This window comes from the organism of the source record quoted next, unplaced genomic scaffold (assembly GCF_019419815.1).
Source record: "Pyrus x bretschneideri cultivar Hongxiangsu unplaced genomic scaffold, Pyrus_bretschneideri_v1 Contig12, whole genome shotgun sequence".
In the NCBI taxonomy this organism is placed as follows: Eukaryota; Viridiplantae; Streptophyta; class Magnoliopsida; order Rosales; family Rosaceae; genus Pyrus; species Pyrus x bretschneideri.
In genome coordinates, this window is record NW_025999413.1 from 7079844 (window position 1) to 7104143 (window position 24300).

Here is a 24300-nt window from a genome sequence, read left to right on the forward strand (position 1 = left end):
GAGCATTGCTTATCTGTTATAATATATATGAAATAATATGTCAGTCAAATACATGCTTTCGCAAAGATTATGTTGTGTTTGTGCAAATCTAAGTTTTCAAATAGGTTAATGCTGCTAAATATATCCCAGCATAAAGAAACCGACAAATACAACAGTTTGGCCAAATAATTATTGGTCTGAGCCATATGACATTGATGCTCCATCCAAAACTGTACCTAATACATGGCGGGTAAGAAGAAGATAGGGAATACATCCATGCGGCTAGCGGCCAAATTGATGTTTTCTGGTGGCTTAAGAGAAATCAGAACATAAGGACAGGACTAAATTGCCTTACCCACTATGAGGATCTTCAAGTTTCGTCTTCACCTCTTCAGGGAGATTGGCTAATCTAATAGACGAAACGAAGTCTCCCATGACCACTGCTATATCAAACTATCCTCCTAAATTATACGAATTGCAGTTAAAATGAACATAAAAATCCTCTTTAGAGGGTTATTGGAATTTCAAACATGCAGCGTGTTATGTATGAATCGATTTATATAGAGAAGACAATTAAATTCATAATTTACAGAGAGGGGAGAAGATTACCAGAAAATTGAAGCATTTTCCTGAGAAACAGAGGGAGAGTGTTTGATAATTTGAAGAACAGAGAGCAAACAAATAAATACAAGGCTAGAAAATCCCCAAATCGATTAAAAAAACACAAGACCATGCTGCCTAACCTAACCAAACAGTACAAAAAGATTTGTAAAATAATTTTGGCCTCTCAATCACCACATGCCAGCAGATATAAATGCAAGAAATAATAAAAAATTGATTTTTTATCAGAATCCTGGACTCAGGAGGACCATGCTCGGGGCCTGTTCACCACCCCCACCCTTCCCTCTCTGTTTCTCTCCCCGAAATCATGACGACCCATTCTCTCTCTCTCACTGTCACCCTCCCAGTCACCGAATCAAACATTGGGGCACTAGCATCCTAACCTCTCCCACTCTCTCTCTCTCTCTCTCTCTCTCTCACTCTCTCTCACTCTCTCTCTCTCCCGGACACCCCAACGCAGAATGACCAAAAGACCCATGCCTTTTTCAATCCATCCGTTGGATTTGGAATGCAGAGAGGGCAAAAGGGCATGCGGCCTTTCAGGCCTTGAACCTCTTCAATGGGCTGTGGCAGCCACTGCACAAACCGACACCAAATCTCACGTTGGGCCCAAAAAACCCAAAATTATACGTGTTTCATTATTTTGCCCAATAATATATTACAAACGCACGGGTCATTTCGGAGACCCGCGGTAACAACTTAACATCTATGAATTGTAAAGGATAACAAAATGCAACAGACTCAACCCCATAACAACTTAAACAACAACTAAACATGGAGATCAAATTTACAAGGACTAAAAAGCACTTTATCCCCTCCTCCTCCTCCTGCGTCTTGGCTGCCGCCTCCTGCTGAATTTCTTGACAAACCATTCACGCTTCTTGTTTGCCAGTGTATTCCCAGCAACCACCCCTACTATTAGACCACTGACAACTCCTGGCAGAACCACATACCAATCTAGTCCAATTTCGAACCCAGAGTCTTCATCTTCTTCCACGGCTGATGGTGGTGGCGGCGTTTCACATTTCCTTGACAAAGGCTTTCCACACAAACCCGAGTTTCCTTCGTATGAATCGTTTTCGAATGTGTCAAATTGTTTGCCCACTGGTATTGGCCCCCAAAGAAGATTATGAGACACATCCCAATATGCAAGGAAAGTGAGTTGCGCCAGATTACTGGGGATCCTTCCTGAGAGCTGGTTGTGGGAGAGATCTAATGACTCGAGCATATTCAAGTTCCCCAACGATGAGGGGATTTGACCGGTGAGACCGTTATTCGAAAGGTTAAGCAAAACAAGGCCTCTTAGATTCCCAATAACACCTGCTGGAATCTCTCCGTCAAATTTATTACCTGATAGATCTATCAGTTTGAGAAGATTTGGGGTCATTTCATATTTCAACTCAACACCTTTGCCAAAGATTATGAGCGGGAATACACTTTCAAAGTCGATTAAATCTCCATGTGAGTTGATGGACGAGAAGGTCTCAAAGTACGTGTGCTTGCTTTTGCCAACAAATTTCATGGAATTCCAGTTCTCAAAGTAGTTTGAGGGCAATATACCAGAAAAGTCGTTGTTAGACAAATCGATTATGCAGAGCTTGGGGAACTCATGGGTTGTTGCAGGGTTACCAATCACGCCATGAAATCCATTAGACCGCAAAATGAGAGCCCATAAGACTGGAAGTGCCCCCAACCAAGATGGGAAGATGTCGCTGATGTGATTGTTTGCAATGTTGAGAAACACCAACTGAGTGCAATTGGCAATTGATCTTGGTAGCTTTCCCCCTAACTGGTTATAACTTAAATCAACCGATTCCAAACTACTATTTACAGTTGAACATAACGAAGGAAGACCACCGTGAAAGGAATTGTTATGCAGACTCAGTACTCCAAGATTACTGGAGTTCCCCAAACACTGCGGAAGCTTGCCACTCAAGTTATTGTTGGACAAATCAAGAATATGCAGATCATTCAAGTTGCAGAATGACGGTGATACTTCTCCACTATAACAATTGTCTGCAACTTCATAAATTACGATGGATTGTGGAGGATTTGGCAGTGATCCTTGTAACTTGTTAAGGCTGAGAGAAATGATCAACAGATTCTGCCACGGAAAAGTGCCTGGATCTTGCTCAAACCCTGTTAAAGAGTTGTTGGCAAGATTGAGATTCAACATTGTTTCTCTAGTTGCATTCCACAACCACTTCGGTATTTGGCCCCGAATGTTGTTGTTGGGAAGGCCGAGGCTGGTCAACTCGTATTGATCATGTAAAAATTCTGGAAACTCTGTCAAGTTGCACGAATCCAGCATTAGAACCTGAAGCTTAGGAAAAGCAGCGCTCATATTGGTTTTGAAATTCAGAGATAACTTAATACGTGATAAGCGAAGAACCTCTAAAAATTTGAGCTTAGAAAGTTGATCAACTTCAACCAATCCACTCAAGTTGTTAAGGGAAAGGTCAAGGAATTGAAGATTTCGTAATCGGAAGAACGATTGAGGAATTTCTCCTTGTAATTTGTTATCCCAGAGGTCTAGATGGCTTAGTTGGGACAAGTTCATGAGCCAAGAAGGGATTGGACCAGTCATTTCATTACTCTCCATGGATAGATACGAGAGTTGCGTCAGGTTAGCCAGAAAAGTCGGGAACTCTCCCCTTCTAACAAGATCAAGGCCTAAGTGGGAAAGGTTTGTTAGCTTTCCAACCCAAAACCAGGGATAAGAAGGTAATTGACTTGTGGAAAAGTTTTCGTAAGAGTCGTAAAATGCGGAAATGTCAAGGTAACTGAGTTGGGTAAGGTTTTTGAGTGAGGATGGAAGACTAGGATAAAAGGTACAGAGTGAGAGTTCTAGCACATTTAAGGAATGAAGGTTTCCGATAGAAGAGGGCAATTGACCATAGAAATTCGTGGTCGAAACATCCAATGTCTTGAAGGAATTGGTCTTGTTGAAGTTAGGAAAATAACCGGTTAGGTCATAGTTTTCAAACAGATAAAGAACTTGTAAGCTTGGTAGGTGGAAAACACCAACTGGGAATTCCCCATACAACCCACATTGAGCGAGTCTGAGGGATATGAGAGAAGATGCATTGACCAAAACATCAGGCAGAGTGGAATATATGTCTACCAAATCAAGATGAAGTTGTTCAATGTTCTTGGTCACATTTTGAACTAGGCTTATCAAGTTGGTCTTGGTCAGTTTCAAAATGTTTTTACGGTCGGGAAACTTCTGACTGGTTGACAGATCAAGGGTTGAGAGCTTGGATAGCATTGAAATTTCTGATGGAATTTCGCCAGAAAAAAAAGACTTTGAAAGGTTGAGATACGTTAGGCTCGCAAGATCATGCCCCAATCTTGATGGCATTTGGGAAAAATTGAAGTTGTTATCTGAGAGGTCAAGACTCTGCAAGTGAACAAGTTGAAAGAGGCTGCTGCTGGAGTTGATAGAACCATAGAGACAGCTACTTCTTAGGTCAAGGCCAATAACATGGCCAGAGACCTCATCACACTCGACACCATCCCACGAACAACAGTCACTTGTCTGATTCTGAGCATCTCCTTCTGGTGTCCAAGATGCAACCTTTGGATAAGCAGAAGGAAGTGCAGAAGCTGACTCGTCTATCGTGAAGCTGTCGTTGAATTGCAACAAGGCAGAGCGCTCATCGTCGTGACAAATTGTCTGCGTCTGCACAGAGAGAGAAAATTGAGTAGCAATGATTAATAGCAGAGTAAAACAACGTACAGAAATGAACTTCGATCGGCGCGATTCCATTCCCATGACAACTTATGTTTTCTGATTATGGAAGTGTTTATGGCTTTCGCATAATTACGGATGCAGAAATCAACGTCCTTTTATAGACTACGCCCACTCCCATTTCCCCTTAGTGTAAATAATATCGTTTGTTAAAAAAAAAAAAAAAAAAAAAAAACAACTGATTGAATCACATTATTGCTAGCTCATTGTGAGGCTAAGTCCACCCTCTCTACCTTAATGTATAATATCATTTGTTCAAAAAAAAAAAAAAATCATTTGACAACTAATTTAATTACATTATTATCCGCGTACGAAAGACTTTTTTTATAACTGGCATTACAGCCTCTTAAGATGCAAATTGCATTATCCCAACTTGAAACCTGTCACTCTTGTTCCTTAAAGACTTAAAAAGTAAACTGTATGACTTTTTCACTATTTTAGGTCATGTGTCAATGAGTACCCCACCATTTAGACAACTATTTTTCTAATTATTACATTTTTTTATGTTAATTTGAAATGAATGTCTCACTCCATAACTTCAAGACCGTTCTTCAAATCAACGTAATACATCAATCAGGATCCTCATATATATAAATAGTTGATTTTTCAAACTTGTCGAAATTTGATTAGTTCAACTTTCTCATCTTTTGAAATTTCTATGGAAGAATAATCCTTTGGATGCCAAAAATCTTTTGGTGTAGCTAACTGATATGACAATCTTCATTCCTAACTTATATTGTATGCGTGTTGACTGTTAGGTATCCCATATCCATGAAGTTTCTTGATTAGGAAAACTAATGAAAAGGGTTTGAAAACTTTGAGTTTTAATCAAAATGACAAAAGGGTGTCGTGAGTGAATAGTACTAGGAGTGAATTTTAGAGTAAAATTGTCATTTTTCGTTAAAGTGAACAATACCGGGAGTGTTTCATTTAAACTCCCTTCTTGATTCACAAAGCACCCACGCACATCCAACTACAACCAAACTATTGTGTTTAGTTTATGATTCACTAGTCTTCATGCACATGCTCACGAGCGTGCATAATGCATTTTTTGAATCACAGCATGCTACGCATGACTTACATGTTTTAAATGTATTTATATGCGTAAATTGACAAAAGAAAAGTCAAATATTTGAAGTAAATGAATAATCTTAGATCATGCTAGAAGAAACTTCTCATAAATCAATTAAAGCAGCTGAATCCACATAATAAAATCGGTCTTTATTGAATTTATATTAAGAATAGAGAAAATAATATTTAATAAACAACTGATTGAATAACATTATTGCTAGCACATTGTGAGGCTAAGCCCACCCCCTCTCCCTTAGTGTAGATAATATCGTTTGTTCAAAAATAATAATAATTTGACAACTAATTTAATTACATTATTATTCGCATGCAAAAGACTTTTTTTATAACCAACATTACAACCTTTTAAGATGTTTTGAACGTGTTTAAAAATAAGAAAATAATATTTAATAAACAACTGATTGAAGTTTTTTATAAACCAAATTGCCTTGATAATGGAGTGGCGGTGATAGAAGTTTTTTATTTATTTATTTATTTTTTGGCAAATTATTTAATGGTTTATTTTTAGTTACGACTTTGGAACTCGATTTCATCTCACTTTGCTTCATATAATTCAAAAGTAGCAACTTTATTCCCTGAAACTCAAAAGTCACTCCACTTTGCCCCCTCGAACTCGATTTTGATTCCATTTACCTCCTGAAACTTGAAAGTCGTTTCGATAAAACTCAAAATTCGCTCCACGTTGTCTTAGATCTGTTAATTTCTTATGTGGTTGATTTGTGTGCACTAGGCTAATCAATTTCATTTATATATTTTTCATCTCTTTAATTTCTTTTAAACATAATATCGTCTGATTGTTGAATATATGTTAACGTATAGTGGAAATTTATAATCAAATTTATTGCACATGTGGCATAGACTTATTGGGTGTTGGATCCCACATATGTTTTAGAAGGCATCCTATAAGTTTAAAAGGAAGAAATAGTCCACAAGTCAAAGTGGAATGAATTCTGAGTTTCAGATGGTAAAATGCAAGTTTTTAGTTACAATGGGCAAAACGAGATCAAAATAAAGTTTTAGGAGGCATAGTTAAAAATGAGCTTATTTAATTTTGCTATTTCTCGATGTTACTCAATTGTTTTTTCTTTGTATAGATATAGACACTTTGCCACGATAATGAAAAAAGTTATTATTTTTCAAATTTCATCATTCATCGAGTTGAGCAAAAATATGGTTCAAGAGTATAAGTCTTAATTAATAGTGGGACAAACACTAATCCCTTGACGAGAATGTTTGTGATGATAGTCAAGGGCGTGTAATTTGGTTCAAGCCTTAAAACTGGTACAAAACAAAGGTAAATAATTATTAATGTTATTGAGGAGAATGTTTGTGGTGACAGTCAAAGGTGTGTAATTTGGTTCCAACAAAGACTTGAAGCCTGAAAAGTGGGAGAAACGAAAGGTAGATGGATTAGCATTTTAGCAATATGAATTAATGGAAAAGTATGAGTGGAACATGAGTTCAGCTTGATAAACACCAAAGAAATTAATGGAAGAGTCCATGCATTATGCATACGACTAGAAGGGAGATGGAAGAGGAGGGAAAAATCAAATGTACTTTCAACAAATTTTGTTCAATATAGATCGTTTATTTGGTCAATAAGATCCAAATGGTTTATACATCCCTTCCAAGGGGCACAGCTCGATAGATTGCCTTTCTTACTTTAAAAATCTTTCTTCACTTGTAAAATATTTTAAGTTCGACTAACATGAATAACGTTGATTCTCCACAATTATAGGAGGGAAATGCTAAGGAGACTCTCTCAAAAAATGGGACTTTTAATAAACTCTCTATCACCTCACAGTTTAATCAATTCTTGTGCCAACATTATTAAACATTGTGCTAAAAATATAAGGTGGCAGACAGTTCATGAAGAACCATAGACTTCCCTTTAAACATAAAACAAAATTGCCATGGTAATGGAGTGGCAATGGTCAAAATTTACTTTTTGTATATTGTTTAATTTTGCTGTTACTCGATGCTACTCAATTATTTTTCCTTGTACGGACTCAGAAACTTCCCCCCGATGACGAAAAAAGTTGTCATTTTTCAAAATTTCATCATTCATCGAGAAAATATGATTCAAGACTATTAAGACTTAATTAATCAGTAGGACTAACACTCTCAAGGGATTAGTGTTTGTCGCTATAGTCAAGGGCGTATAATTTGGTTCAAGACTTTACCAAAGGTAGATAGATTAGCATTTTAGCAATATGAATTAGTGGAAAAGTATTAGTGGAACATGAGTTCAGCCTAGCGTCAGAAGGGAGATGGAATGGAAGAGGTGGGGAAAGGAACCGACTCCGATGAGAGCTCCAACTACCGTTTTAATTTTTTTTTTTTTTAATTTTTTTTTTACAACTTTAAAATGGAAACTTCATCATTCATCAGAGTAACTGTTATTCGTGTGATGGTGTTGAGTGCGATAAAGAGTCTGGCCACATCATTGGCCTGGAAAAGACATGGTCCCAATGCCTATGTCCATTGGAAATCTTCGTTTCTTAACTATATTTGGCATCTACTATTGCAATTTTGATCCCAATGTTCCATCTTCACTCAGAAACCTAACTCAGCTCTTTTACCTTAACATTTCTTCATTTTATGGTCGCTTGTATTGGCCTGGAAAAGACATTTTCACAAAGACAGACCAATCGTTAGCATCTGATTATTCCAGGTCTTGGGTTGGAAAGCTAACCAAACTTGATCATTTGGGCCTTGCGCATACCAACTTAAAGGGAAAACTCCCATGTTTTCGTGCTAACTTGTCTCAACTTACAGAACTAGACTTGGGTTCTAATGAACAAACTGGTTAAATCCCATCTTGGGTTACAAGGAATTTGACCCAATTAACTGATATGGACCTTTCCCTTAACAAGTTGAGAGGATTAGTTGAATTTGATCAGCCTTCCAACCTCAAAAGTTTAAAGGCACTTCCAAGTTTCAACTTCTGTGGTTGTACAATCTTCACCTTTCTGACAACAATATTTATGGCCTAATACCAAAACGGTTTTGGATTGCATCTAGAGAATGTTGAATTTGGGTCTATCGAATAACTTCTTAACGGGCATCGAGTCATTTGACCAGAATCCACTCATTCTTCCATGGAAACATACGTTGTTTTTGGAATGACGTCCAACTTGTTACAAGGTTCACTGCCAATTCCACCCCAATCAATCATGACTTACGATGTTGCAAACAATGATTATAAAATTAATGATTGACGGAGATATTCCTCAACTATGTCCAAATAAAAATAGTTTGAGGATGGTAGATTTTTGGCCCGTTGCACTCAGTTGGAGGAATTACCAGCGTTAAAGGCTCTCATTTTGGGTCATATTGAATTTCATGGAATAATTGGGAAGCTTGCAACTAACAAGAGTTCCCCAACTTGTGCATCATTGATCCATCTCACAATGGTTTTTCCGGTATGTTGCCCTCTAACTACTTGGAGAACTGGAATTTCTTGAAATTTGTTAATGAAACCAATCAAACTTATTTTGAAGTCTCTTCGACCAACGCAACTAATGCCACTTATATCTATCAATACAAGATCAAAATTCTTGCCAAAGGGGTTGAGTTGAAATATTTGAAGACCCCTTATTTTCTGAGACTTATAGATCTATTAACACACCCTGATCCCGACATACGTCTAAGATCGACACGTGACATCACCACATTCCTATTTATCTATCACGTCTTGCCTCTGAGACAAGACCACAACACAATCAATCATTTAACCATGCAGTCATTTTCTTTTATTTTATGGCTACATCTAACTTTAGCGTTAGACTGCCTACGTACCCTAAGAAGGGATCAAGCCATTCGTAGTTCACCAATTCAATAAACTCCTATGACTACTGCAAGAAATTACTACATACATGTAATCAGAATAACTATTAAAAACTGTATGCTTTCTTTGTATAGCTTGTCTAGGCAAATGAGACATATACATATAGCTTCAGAACGTGAATCATCAACTTGATTTTGGTTTCAGTATAGGCATGCGTATGGATATTTATGTTTAATGGGACATCATTCTACCATTTAAGCAAACAACATGATACGTGTAAAGGCGAAGAACTTAATCGAATAGTAATCACACCACACTGGATCTGTCCTATTGATATCTATACCAGCCATGACATTACTAACCGATATACTTTAGATATAATTGTAATCAACTACTATAAGCATACCCCTTTCAAATCGTATACCAAAATACAAACCCAATAGTACATATGAAAGCAACAATATAACTATAATCTAATAATAACTAGCTGGACTAGTTATAGCAAATAAAATGGTTCGTTAGAACTAATCCAATTGGAGTATATAATGAAATTGAGTGTGGAAGATACGTATAATTTGATATATAGGCACATAAAACTAGCTGCCTACATTTTCTCTGTATAAGTAGTTATGTATTTAGCATATAATAGTTTGAAAACAACCACCTCACATAGAATCCAGTATATTTATAACTTCACTAAATTTGATAACATTTATTTGCATTAGTTAATCAAATAAGCATGCCAAACAAACCACAAGAACCTGACCCGCCATATGAAATTGGTCTTGAATTGAGAACATAGTTATATTCAACTAGAGAATAGGTATAATGTTTGATATCAAGGAACTAGTTCTCAGGCCATAGAATAACATGCAATCCCTAAACGATAACATTCGAATAATTATTCGTAACTAGTACACAAGCCAAACCATATCAATGATTCTTAATAATTAACATAGAAAACCAAACTGTTTATCCAAGTGCCTCAAAATAAAATATAAATTCCTAGCGGTCTTAAGCTCTTCATCCGCTGAAAGAACGAAATAAAGAACCACCAATAAATCAAAGACCAAAACCAAGAGTCATATACTGCTCTAGTAATAGCATTGTCCAATCAAGTATTTAGCATCAGCATCTGACAATGCCATGGAAAAATATAGAACCACTCAGTAGTTTTAGAACTCTAATTATCTACACAAACCTAGGCTACAACACATACAAATTCAGCAATGTTCTTCAAGGGTAGGACAAATATGGCACACAAAATATTCAAATATACCTGGCCTCGATTCTGGAATAACATTAATACTTATAAAACAAACCCAACTCTTACATTTCTAAAGAGAACCAAGTTAAGGTTAGGATTTCAAGGTTCTTCCCTAAATATGCAACCAATCCTTATTGCCCAGTTCGATTCAACTCCTAAATTATACAACGAGTATCATCTCAAATATTCATACAGAATACCAAATTCAAATTCAAATAAAAGAACTGATCCCAAAACTGAAAGTTAATACCTTGGGAAAAACTTACGCTATAGGAGAGCCCACGGGGAAAGAATCATTATTTTCACTTGGGTCGAGGCCAGGTTCCAGCGGGGTCGGCCGAAATCGGAGGAAAGTCGCCGGAAAACGTCCATATGTTTGGGCCTCGTTTTCTTTGTACACCCGTTTTCAAAGGGTGGGTATGGTATCAGATTGAAGACGGCTGTGATACGAAAGTATAGCTTCCAGCCTCGTGTGATTTCATTATCGGAAGTTATGTTGAAAATAGTTTGCAAAGGGTGAAGTGAGCAAAGGAGGAAGAAGAAGAAGAAAATGGCCTCTCCCCTTCGATTTTCCCTTCTTTCTTTTCTCGATGGTTGTCCACCCTTTCCCTCTTTCTTATTTTATTATTATTTTATTCTATCATTAATATTTTATATCCAGTGATATTATCCTTTTCCTCCATTTTGAATAAAATGATTGATACTTGTTTTTTAAAATCTTCCTGGTTCCAAGTTCTAATTTTCGCTACCATGTACTTAATCGTTTGTAATGACGAGTAATATACTAATTAATATCTCATACGTGTCCTGAATACTAAATAAATGAAAATTGACACATACCATCTAAGAGCATTTTGATCATTTAACATTTTTCAAAAAAATAAAATACAGTAAAATTATAGACGGATTGTAACATCTATCTATCAAGCAATAGACTTGAAGGAGAGATTCCAGCGGGTATCATTGGGAAATTAAGAGGCCTTCATTTGCTGAAGCTCTCCAACAACACTCTTAGTGGTCTCATAACCTTATCTCTTGGGAACTTGACAGCTCTTGAATCATTGAACTTAGTGGTCTCACAACCCAGCAACCCTTTCCGGCTCTCTCCTACCCCAACCTCCCCTGCTGCAAATTCTTCCTCTTCCTGTTGAATTCAAAGGACCTACAAAATACATCATTGAGCATACTGCAAAAATTAAAATTCAGAGATAAGAAATACAAAAGCTAACAAGGAATTTAATTGGAGAGGGCGGGGGCTGAAGAAGATTGAGAAGATGCAGGTGTGGTGGTGGTGGGTGCTTCCAAGTGAGGGAGAAAGAAAAGAGTCGAGGGAAGGAGAGAGAAAGAGGTGAAAATAATTTGGTCGTTGGATTTGTATCAACGGTTGATATTAATCGGTTAGGAGGATCCTCACGGAAATGATCCGGAGAGGATCTGAGTCCTACTGCCCCATACCTCTAGTCAGCCTAGGTGTAGGGTTGCTGCCTATTAGCCGCCCTGAACCATCATTTTAATATTATGTGGGCCGGCGCCTTCACCAAAGCAGCCACTAGCCCAAAACAAAGGATTTGCACAACTGGGCTTCCTTTGATTAAGCCCAAGATTAATCATCAACCCAATCACTTGCCAGAGGAGGACGCTAAAGGGTGGAGAGAGAGAGAGAGAGACACTGAGATTTGAAACCCATGCCTGCCTCATCTGATTAAGAAGTTGAGAAGTCGTTTTCAAATCTTTTGTGTTTACAAACTCTATTTATGTCATACAGCTTCAGATTCGAAATTGTAATTGTGGTCAGCAAGAATTCGAAAAATACTTGAGCCATGCAGATGTCTAACAAGTAGCCATGGATGCAGATGCATATGGCCTTTCCATGGTTGCTGCTGCAAAGAATCAAATGGAAAGTTAAAAAAATATTTTGTTCCTAACCTCAAGATCAAGTTTGATTGGCTTGGTCCAACGGATCCTGAGAGAATGATCCGGAGAGGATCTCACCCCATTTGTGAGGTTTACAGAGTCTGTTTTTTCAATTCTCCTGATACTGTGTTCGAACACAAACTCTTATTCTCTCTAATTTTTTACAGAGCAATCGAACATGCCAAGGTAGTGATTGAAGGTTTAAGAAGTAGAGGTGTTTCAGGATTAGTGTGCTGGAGGCTTCTGTTGGGCCGGTGAGTTCATTTCTTACGTCAAGGACCATTGTTTTTTGTTGGGATTCCTCTGTTTAGTTGCAAAAAGTTGATGTTGGTTTTTCGCCGAATCTGTCTTCTTGCTCATTTTTTTTCCTGAATGATTGTTATTTTTAATCTCTTTGCTTGCTTGAAAAGAGTCATAATCCAACCATTTGTTATTGTGTGTGCATCAATCAATTAATGGATAATAATCTGTCTTCTAAGTTTCTTAAACATTGCCTCGGAAATTAACATTCGCATCCACGTTTAATGTGGTTATATGGGATACATTGGCTCCACCTACAACCTCACGAGCTTCTACTCTCTCTCTCTCTCTCTCTCATATGCCCACCATAGTTATTAACTTTCCTGCTTACAACTAAATTGTCAAATGCTCTGAAATCATACTATATTTCAGAGCCTTAAACTCCATAGATCAAAATTCCAACATCACAAAAAAAAAAAATTCACACGTAAAGATGGAGGAAGGCTAAGAGAGGACAATTTGGGGCACACAAGGGATCTTTATATTTCCGCAAAAATACTTTGTGCTTTTTAGCTATAAATTATGAGTTTTCATGAATGTTTATGCTTTAATATAGCTGTTATAGGAGGACTTTTTTACTTACAAATTCGTCTCATCTTCTTGATATATGTTTTATTTTTCTAACTATTAGTTTTTGGTGTTTTGCAAGCTATTACCTATTACAAAATCTTTATTGTTTGGATAGGTTTGTGTTCCTCATTCTTTATATATACTTTTTTTCTCTCTTTTTATGAGGAGTAAAGTTTGCGTGTATTCCGACTAAGTGATTTGGTATTTGCCTTACCCTATTGTAATTTTGCATCTCTTTAGGAATAAGTATTTTAAAATCTGTTAGCTTGATTACATTGTTGAGGAGTAAAGTTTAGTGATGTCATTATTTTATGTAATTCCGTAGCTTGATTGCATTGTTGCCTTACCCTACTGTAATTTTATGTATATTCCAACTAAATGATTTGGTATATGCCTTACCTTACTGTTAACTTTTTATACACACTGCATACAGATACAATATACACTCACACACATCACATACACTTATCCGCACAGAGTACACACACTTACCTACACTTACACACACATTTTATATACATACACAGTACACACATATGCAGTGTCACACAAACACTGTCATGCACTTATACATACACAACACATACAATATATGTTGAATAAGAAGAGTATCCAAGATAACTCTAATGATCCCAAAAAGAAGAAAATAGAGCACACTCTTAAAGAAAGCTCACAAAACAAACTAATTAGCAAAGCTTTTCTTATTTAGCTCTAGGCTTTGTTTTTCCTTGGATGATATACAATGCTTGGGGACTTGGGTATTTATAGCAAACCAAATGAAAGCTACACCACACACTTACTTCACCTACAACATCCACCTACTTCACCTACAACCTCCACTTACTTCACCAACCTCACACACTTACTTCACCTACAACCTCCACTTACTTCACCAACCTCACACACTTACTTCACCTACAACATCCACCTACTTCACCTACAACCTCTACTTACTTCACCAACCTCACACACTTACTTCACCTACAAATGACATTAATTCTCAACAATATATACTCACGCTTATACCTTTTTTTATCACTTGGAAGATATTGTTGGTTTTCCTCGGCAATACAATATACACTCACACACTTATGCAGCACATTCACTCACACATGCAGTACACACATTGTTGTTTTTCCTTATTTGATTGTTGGGATGCCAAAGTTTAAGAATTTGTATTTAATTTGATTCTTTGGTATACTCAGTTAATTAGCTAAGAATTGGTTTACATTTAGATAATATATATATATATATATATATATATATATATGATTTTGGACTGTTTCTCTAACTGAATTTGTTTTGATTCGATGGGTTAGTGAGTTAAAACTACAAGTGGGTTTCTTTTGGTTTTTGGGATGTTCTTAACTTTCTGTTTCCTGATTGAATTTGTTTTGATTCAATTGGATTAGTGAGCTAAATTGCAAGGGGGGTTTGTTCTGGTTTTCGAATGGCTCTTATGGGTTGTGTATGAGGTTGGAGGATTTGAACTAAACCATGCAAAGGACATTCATAATAATGTGCAAGTAGGTATTACATATATAAGTTGCATGTGTTTAATGGTTTGCATTGCTTGCTGTTTCTGCGTAATGGTTGAATCTGTGCTTAGGTTGGTTTAAAACCCGGGTTGTGTGCGTTTATCGGTTTAATTGGGGGAATGAAAAAATAAAGTTGGCCTTTCATTGAAGATGTGACATCCCACATCGCCCAGGGGAGTGATCCTTATATGTATATTCTCATCCCTACCTAGCACAAGGCCTTTTGGGAGCTCAGTGGCTTCGGGTTCCGTTGGAACTCCGAAGTTAAGCGAGTAGCGCGCGAGAGCATTCCCAGGATGGGTGACCCATCGGGAAGTTCTCGTGTGAGTTCCCAGAAACAAAACCGTGAGGGCGTGGTCGGGGCCTAAAGCGGACAATATCATGCTACGGTGGTGGAGCGGGCCCGGGAAGTGATCCGTCTCGGACCGAAATGTGACAGAAGATGCTCAAACAATTGGAGTTTGTTTTATTAGAAAGATGGTTAAACATTCTGTTTTATTGGGAACATGCACACATAGAATTCATCTAAAGGAAGGTTTAGATTCTTTGAGGCTTTTTATCTGGAATTATGTCAATTTGGAATAAAGGAAAGAGATAAAACACAAACAAAGGAATTTGATTTGGGGGTTAATACTAAGATTGGGTCAATCAACATTTTATGTTTTCAAGTCGAAGTCATTCATTTTCGACAGTAAGTTTTCATTAGAATTGGGGAGAAATTCTGATGAACTACTTAATCTCACAAATTTGTAAAGCTAATCAAAAGTAGATTAACATTATATAATATGGTTTGAAACTCGGGTTTGAATCTGTGCTTAGGTTGGTTTGAAACTCAGGTTGTGTGAATTAGTTTATCTGTTTAATTGGGGGAATGAAAACGAATGAAACACAATGAGGGTTTAGAAAAGTGAAACCCTCAATGTGTTTCATTCATTTTCGACGAGAAGTTTTCATTGTGGAAAATTCTAATGAACTATTTAATTGTGAGAAATTCTAATGAACTACTTAATCTCTAGAAATTCTAATGAAATACTGAATCTCACAAATCTGTAAAGCTAACGGAAAGTAGTTTAACAGTAATGGAAACAGAGAATTTGAGAGATTCAATTTGTAAAGCTACTTTGAAAATGCGTTTTCTAGATTAATCCAATTGAAAATGCATTACGTAATTAGAACCCGCTGCAACACGTGGGCCATTTTTCTAGTGAGAGCAAAAACAAATATAATTAGGACTCAGTATAAATCAAATAAACAGCGAGGGGCGTGTGAAAATGTGAGGACAAAGTTCCACATTGGTAAAGGACCAAACTATGCAAGAGATTATATGAAGTTAAACTACTCCCTATATTATCAATTAATTTTAAAATAGAACCTCAACTTTCTTCGTATACATTCGAAGAGGTGCAGATTGATGGATTGCCCTTCCTACTTTGAAAATCCTTTTTCACTCGAAAAATTAAACTATTTACAAAAAGTAAAACAATGTACAAAAAGTAAACTTCAACCACCACGACTCCATTACATGAGAGCGAAAAACAAATATAATCAGGAAATAAACAGTCATGGCCCTAGGACGGGATCCTCGGGGTGTAACTTTTGTTTCTATTAGTTGTATTAATACCTTGCTTTTACTCAATGCTACTCATTGTTTTTAATTTATGCAGACACTTTCCAGTTCAGAGAGAGCTCCGCCTTGCTGGAATTCAGTGACCAACATAAAATAAAACAACTTATTCTTGGTTGGGTAGCCACATTCTCCGTGTGTGTGTATATATATATATATTGGTCAATGCATCAGCATCCCTCATATCTCTCACACTTGCCAAATTGGCTTTAAATTGATATTCATGGATTTCGAGATTGGATTGGGTAGAATATATACATTGCTTGGATCGATTATGTAATGTCAAGAATTGAAAGAAAAAAGAAGATTTTGAGCTTGAACCACAATCTGATATGCCAATGCCACTTAGACCTTAACAGCCAAATTACACCAGATGTCTTCGGTAGTTTCTCCAACAAGCAATATTTTACTTTAAAGTAATATAAATGGAGGAGAGAAGGATTTGAACTCAGTGTATATGAAGAGTATTTTATTTTATTTTATTTTATTTTATTTTATTTATGTGGAGATTATATCCGCTATAGTTCTGCAACATAAATGAAAATCCATACCAACATAACTCTTCTACTTCGTTATTCGTATCCTTTCAACTTCCCACTCTTTGTTAGATTCTTACTTCTAGGCAGTCGGTTTCTCTACCGGCAACGTACTACCACCACGGGGCTTATTTATTGATAACTATATCATTTTAAATCTGTGGAATTTTGTTAGAGATGAGAAATGAGTGATGAAGAGAGAAGTTGAGGAAGAAGGTGAGAAAATATTTTTACACTTCAAAGTTAAGTTTAGGATATGTCAATAATAAGGTCTAATAGTACTGTTCTTAATTATAAATGAGAGGTCTTAAGTTCGATTCTCATCAACAGCAGATTCGAACCAAATTATCGACTAGCCAAATGTGAGGTTTAGCCCACTCCCCCACTCTTTAGTGTAAATAATATCGAATATCTTAAAAAAAAAAGTTAGATTTAAAAAATGTAACTGGAAAATATTAAGTTATATACACCTTAAATTTTTTTGTTTGTTTGATGCATTCCCTTTCATTTGTCTTCCTTCCCTCCCTCACCTGAAAATATAACTGGAAGGTTAACTACCCTTCTAATACAAATGGTAGTAAACCTTGATCTATTTGACTTTTGCCCTTATTATACTATCTGCTTTCAACTTTTTAAAGTAACCTGGATATCACCTCAACCAAATGTAAACTAACTACTTGTCCCTTCACTTATTATTAACGTATCTTCACCGTACAAACATTATAATCGAAACCGTTTATTATCTTTATTATCAAAGATCCTACACACAACAAAATTATTCAATTTGGAAATCTTTTAACCATTCATATGCATAAAACAAATAAACAGTTCATCATGAAGATGCTACTTGTTACTAAAACCGTTGATTGGCTTTACATGAATGGATGACTAAAAAATCTCTGAATTGAAGAATTTTTTATAGATATGATTATGATAAAGAGAATGAACGATTCCGATTATAATGTTCATACTGTGGAGATACATTAATCGTAAGTGGAGGGACAAGTAAGTTCTCCAACGAGGCGAACACAAGCATTATCCTAAAAACTTTATGGCAACACCGGTGTCCCCCTTTGGGGGATGAGCTCATGCTCCCACTTACAAATAAGGTATCTGCTCCAAATTCACGAATTTGCGAATGTGTTCCCTCACGTAAAACATACATCCATTATCAAGATCAAATACAACTCACATATGTGAATTTACCAAAAAGATGCAACCGAATATTCCGAGAACGAATTAACTCCAAATTCTCCTCTGGGTAAGGCTCAGGATACAAATATCTGCTCCAAATATACGGGATTGAACAAACAGCAGACTAAAGATAAAGTACAACCCACACACAATGGCCTTGGAAGTGCGTGTAAAATCTTAGTTTAATGATTAATTTCCCAATCTACATATCTAGAAACTATCATAAACTTGACCCTTCTCATTGCTTAAAACAAAGATGAAACAGGGAACAAAAAAACCTCATCTCAAGAGCTTTCTCTTCATCATAAATAAATTTTGATAGCTTCCTCATCAAGTCTTTTATGTCGGCACCCGCTAGAGCATTGCTTATCTGTTAATATATATGAAATAATATGCCAGTCAAATACATGCTTTCGCAAAGATTATGTTGTGTTTGTGCAAATCTAAGTTTTCAAATAGGTTAATGCTGCTAAATATATCCCAGCATAAAGAAACCGACAAATACAACAGTTTGGCCAAATAATTATTGGTCTGAGCCATATGACATTGATGCTCCATCCAAAACTGTACCTAATACATGGCGGGTAAGAAGAAGATAGGGAATACATCCATGCGGCTAGCGGCCAAATTGATGCTTTCTGGTGGCTTAAGAGAAATCAGAACATAAGGACAGGACTAAATTGCCTTACCCACTATGAGGATCTTCAAGTTCCTTCTTCACCTCTTCAGGGAGATTGGCTAATCTAATAAACGAAACGAAGTCTCCCATGACCACTGCTATATCAAACTATCCTCCTAAATTATACGAATTGCAGTTAAAATGAACATAAAAATCCTCTTTAGAAGGTTATTGGAATTTCATACATGCAGCGTGTTATGTATGAATCGATTTATATAGAGAAGACAATTAAATTCATAATTTACAGAGAGGGGAGAAGATTACCAGAAAATTGAAGCATTTTCCTGAGAAACAAAGGGAGAGTGTTTGATAATTTGAAGAACAGAGAGCAAACAAATAAATACAAGGCTAGAAAATCCCCAAATCGATTAAAAAAACACACAAGACCATGCTGCCTAACCTAACCAAACAGTACAAAAAGATTTGTAAAATAATTTTGGCCTCTCAATCACCACATGCCAGCAGATATAAATGCAAGAAATAATAAAACATTGATTTTTTATCAGAATCCTGGACTCAGGAGGACCATGCTCGGGGCCTGTTCACCATCCCCACCCTTCCCTCTCTGTTTCTCTCCCCGAAATCATCACGACCCATTCTCTCTCTCTCTCTCACTGTCACCCTCCCAGTCACCGAATCAAACATTGGGGCACTAACATCCTAACCTCTCCCTCTCTCTTTCTCACTGTCAACCTCCCAGTCACATATGTATATGTGTTATATATCACAAACACGTGTTTTATTATTTTGCCTAAGAATATATTACAAAGGCACGGGTCATTTCGGAGACCCGCGGTAACATGTATTACATCTATGAATTGGGATATAGCAAGACAAAACAACACCACACTACATAAAGGATAACAAAATGCAACAGACTCAACCCCATAACAACTTAAACAACAACTAAACATGGAGATCAAATTTACAAGGACTAAAAAGCACTTTATCCCCTCCTCCTCCTCCTGCGTCTTGGCTGCCGCCTCCTGCTGAATTTCTCGACAAACCATTCACGCTTCTTGTTTGCCAGTGTATTCCCAGCAACCACCCCAACTATTAGACCACTGACAACTCCTGGCAGAACCACATACCAATCTAGTCCAATTTCGAACCCAGAGTCTTCATCTTCTTCCACGGCTGATGGTGGTGGCGGCGCTTCACATTTCCTTGACAAAGGCTTTCCACACAAACCCGAGTTTCCTTCGTATGAATCGTTTTCGAATGTGTCAAATTGTTTGCCAACTGGTATTGGGCCCCAAAGAAGATTATGGGACACATCCCAACATGCAAGGAAATTGAGTTGCGCCAGATTACTGGGGATCCTTCCTGAGAGCTGGTTGTGGGAGAGATCTAATGACTCGAGCATATTCAAGTTCCCCAACGATGAGGGGATTTGACCGGTGAGAGCGTTATTCGAAAGGTTAAGCAAAACAAGGCCTCTTAGATTCCCAATAACACCTGCTGGAATCTCTCCGTCAAATTTATTACCCGATAGATCTATGAGTTTGAGAAGATTTGGGGTCTCTTCATATTTCAGCACAACACCTTTGGCAAAGATTGTGAGCGAGAATGCATCTCTAAAGCGGGTTACAAATCCTTGTGAGTCGATTAAGGACAAGGTCTCAAAGTACGTGTGCTTGCTTTTGCCAACAAATTTCATGGAATTCCAGTTCTCAAAGTAGTTTGAGGGCAATATACCAGAAAAGTCGTTGTTAAACAAATCGATTATGCAGAGCTTGGGGAACTCATGGGTTGTTGCAGGGTTACCAATCACGCCATGAAATCCATTAGACCGCAAAATGAGAGCCCATAAGACTGGAAGTGCCCCCAACCAAGATGGGAAGATGTCGCTGATGTGATTGTTTGCAATGTTGAGAAGCACCAACTGAGTGCAATTGGCAATTGATCTTGGTAGCTTTCCCCCTAACTGGTTATAACTTAAATCAACCGATTCCAAACTACTATTTACAGTTGAACATAACGAAGGAAGACCACCGTGAAAACAATTGTTCCCCAGACTCAGTTGTCCAAGATTACTGGAGTTCCCCAAACACTGCGGAAGCTTGCCACTCAAGTTATTGTTGGACAAATCAAGAGTATGCAGATCATTCAAGTTGCAGAATGACGGTGATACTTCTCCACTATAACAATTGTCTGCAACATCATAAATTATGATGGATTGTGGCGGAATTGGCAGTGATCCTTGTAACTTGTTAAGGCGGAGAAATAAGTACAACAGATTCTGCCACGGAAAAGTGCCTGGATCTTGCTCAAACCCTGTTAAAGAGTTGTAAGCAAGATTGAGATTCAACATTGTTTCTCTAGTTGCATTCCACAACCACTTCGGTATTTGGCCCCGAATGTTGTTGTTGGAAAGGTAGAGGGTGGTCAACTCGTATTGATCATGTAAAAATCCTGGAAACTCGGTCAAGTTGCACGAATCCAGCCTTAGACTCTGAAGCTTAGGAAAAGCAGCGGTCATATTGGTTTTGAAATTCAGAGATAACTTGTTAAATGATAAACGTAGATCCTCTAAAAATTTGAGCTTAGAAAGTTGATCAACTTCAACCAATCCACTCAAGTTGTTATCGGAAAGGTCAAGGAATTGAAGATCTCGTAATCGGAAGAACGATTGAGGAATTTCTCCATGTAATTTGTTATATCTGAGGTCTAGATGGCTTAGTTGGGACAAGTTCATGAGCCAAGAAGGGATTGGACCAGTCATTTCATTGTGCCCCAAGTTTAGGTATGCGAGTTGGGTCAAGTTAGCCAGAAAAGCTGGGAAGTCTCCCCTTCTAGCATAACAAAGGCCCAAGTGGGAAAGGTTTGTTAGCTTTCCAACCCAAAACCAGGGATAAGAAGGTAATTGACTTGTGGAAAAGTTTTCGTGAGAGTCGTAAAATGCGGAAATGTCAAGGTAACTGAGTTGGGTAAGGTTTTTGAGTGAGGATGGAAGACTAGGATAAAAGGTACAGTATGAGAGTTCTAGCACATTTAAGGAATGAAGGTTTCCGATAGAAGAGGGCAATTGACCATAGAAATTCGTGTTCGAAACATCCAATGTCTTGAAGGAATTGGTCTTGTTGAAGTTAGGAAAATAACCGGTTAGGTTCAAATTGTCGGACAGAAGAAGAACTTGTAAGCTTGGTAGGTGGAAAACACCAACTGGGAATTCCCCATACAACCCACATTGAGCGAGTCTGAGGGATATGAGAGAAGATGCATTGACCAAAACATCAGGCAGAGTGGAATATATGTCTACCAAATCAAGATGAAGTTGTTCAATGTTCTTGGTCACATTTTGAACTAGGCTTATCAAGTTGGTCTTGGTCAGTTTCAAAATGTTTTTACGGTTGGGAAACTTCTGACTGGTTGACAGAGCAAGGGTTGAGAGCTTGGATAGCATTGAAATTTCTGATGGAATTTCGCCAGAAAAAAAAGACTTTGAAAGGTTGAGATACGTTAGGCTCGCAAGATCATGCCCCAATCTTGATGGTATTTGGGAAAAATTGAAGTTGTTATCTGAGAGGTCAAGACTCTGCAAGTGAACAAGTTGAAAGAGGCTGCTGCTGGAGTTGATAGAACCATAGAGACAGCTACTTCTTAGGTCAAGGCCAATAACATGGCCAGAGACCTCATCACACTCGACACCATCCCACGAACAACAGTCACTTGTCTGATTCTGAGCATCTCCTTCTGGTGTCCAAGATGCAACCTTTGGATAAGCAGAAGGAAGTGCAGAAGCTGACTCGTCTATCGTGAAGCTGTCGTTGAATTGCAACAAGGCAGAGCGCTCATCGTCGTGACAAATTGTCTGCGTCTGCACAGAGAGAGAAAATTGAGTAGCAATGATTAATAGCAAAGTAAAACAACGTACAGAAATGAACTTCGATCGGCGCGATTCCATTCCCATGACAACTTATGTTTTCTGTTATGGAAGTGTTTATGGCTTTCGCATAATTACGGATGCAGAAATCAACGTCCTTTTATAGACCAAGCCCATTCCCATTTCTCCTTATTGTAAATAATATCGTTTGTTCAAAAAGAAAAAATAAAAAATAAAAAACAACTGATTGAATCACATTATTGCTAGCTCATTGTGAGGTTAAGTCAGGGTCCTCTCTACCTTAATGTATAATATCATTTGTTCAAAAAAAAAAAAAATCATTTGACAACTAATTTAATTACATTATTATCCGCGTACGAAAGACATTTTTTTATAACTGGCATTACAGCCTCTTAAGATGCAAATTGCATTATCCCAACTTGGAACCTACCACTCTTGTTCCTTAAAGACTTAAAAAGTAAACTGTATGACTTTTTCACTATTTTAGGTTATGTGTCAATGAGTACCCCACCATTTAGACAACCATTTTTTCTAATTATTACATTTTTTATGTTAATTTGAAATGAATGTCTCACTCCATAACTTCAAGACCGTTCTTCAAATCAACGTAATACATCAATCAGGATCCTCATATATATAAATAGTTGATTTTTCAAACTTGTTGAAATTTGATTAGTTCAACTTTCTCATCTTTTGAAATTTCTATGGAAGAATAATCCTTTGGATGCCAAAAATCTTTTGGTATAGCTAACTGATATGACAATCTTCATTCCTAACTTATATTGTATGCGTGTTGACTGTTAGGTATCCCATATCTATGAAGTTTCTTGATTAGGAAAACTAATGAAAAGGGTTTAAAAACTTTGAGTTTTAATCAAAATGACAAAAGGGTGTTGTGAGTGAATAGTACCAGGAGTGAATTTTAGAGTAAAATTGTCATTTTTTGTTAAAGAGTGTTTCATTTAAACTCCCTTCTTGATTCACCAAGCACCCACGCACATCCAACTACAACCAAACTATTGTGTTTAGTTTATGATTCACTAGTCTTCATGCACATGCTCACGAGCGTGCATAATGCATTTTTGAATCACAGCATGCTACGCATGACTTACATGTTTTAAATGTATTTATATGCGTAAATTGACAAAAGAAAAGTCAAATATTTGAAGTAAATGAATAATCTTAGATCATGCTAGAAGAAACCCCTCATAAATCAATTAAAGCAGCTGAATCCACATAATAAAATCGATCTCCATTGAATTTATATTAAGAATAGAGAAAATAATATTTAATAAACAACTGATTGAATCACATTATTGCTAGCACATTGTGGGGCTAAGCCCACCCCCCTCTCCCTTAGTGTAGATAATATCGTTTGTTCAAAAATAATAATAATTTGACAACTAATTTAATTACATTATTATTCGCATGCAAAAGACTTTTTTTATAACCAACATTACAACCTTTTAAGATGTTTTGAACGTATTTAAAAATAAGAAAATAATATTTAATAAACAACTGATTGAATCACATTATTGCTAGCCTATTATGAGGTACTAATTATTTGGAAAAAAAAAAAAAAAACTGTCCAAAAGAATATT

General features: G+C 37.0%; 1 protein-coding gene and 3 long non-coding RNA genes across 4 annotated transcripts; all 4 read right to left on the bottom strand.

The window, feature by feature from the left end:
• Positions 1-1225: 1225 nt before the first annotated feature.
• LOC103935075 (receptor-like protein 7) lies at positions 1226-23132 on the bottom strand. Its single transcript, XM_048578221.1, has 2 exons — positions 21571-23132; positions 1226-3180 (listed from the first exon to the last, which is right to left on the bottom strand). Exons 1-2 carry the CDS (start codon positions 22763-22765, stop codon positions 1409-1411), a joined length of 2967 nt encoding a protein of 988 aa, XP_048434178.1. The 5' UTR covers positions 22766-23132; the 3' UTR covers positions 1226-1408.
• Positions 10497-11101, bottom strand: LOC125474441. Its single transcript, XR_007256001.1, has 2 exons — positions 10764-11101; positions 10497-10652 (listed from the first exon to the last, which is right to left on the bottom strand). It is a non-coding gene; the product is annotated as an uncharacterized LOC125474441 (long non-coding RNA).
• LOC125474444 lies at positions 11280-17499 on the bottom strand. The gene is made up of 2 exons (XR_007256005.1): positions 17450-17499; positions 11280-11659 (listed from the first exon to the last, which is right to left on the bottom strand). It is a non-coding gene; the product is annotated as an uncharacterized LOC125474444 (long non-coding RNA).
• Positions 18197-19533, bottom strand: LOC125474443. The gene is made up of 2 exons (XR_007256004.1): positions 19117-19533; positions 18197-18968 (listed from the first exon to the last, which is right to left on the bottom strand). It is a non-coding gene; the product is annotated as an uncharacterized LOC125474443 (long non-coding RNA).
• Positions 23133-24300: the final 1168 nt, after the last annotated feature.

Excerpts from the sequence above, each read along its gene's own strand:
- LOC103935075 (XM_048578221.1), bottom strand. The coding sequence starts at position 22,765 with ATGGGAATGGAATCGCGCCGATCGAAGTTCATTTCTGTACGTTGTTTT. Across the intron at positions 3,181-21,570 it reads GGGGCACAATGAAATGACTG|GTCCAATCCCTTCTTGGCTC; the intron begins GTCCAATCCCTT and ends ATGAAATGACTG.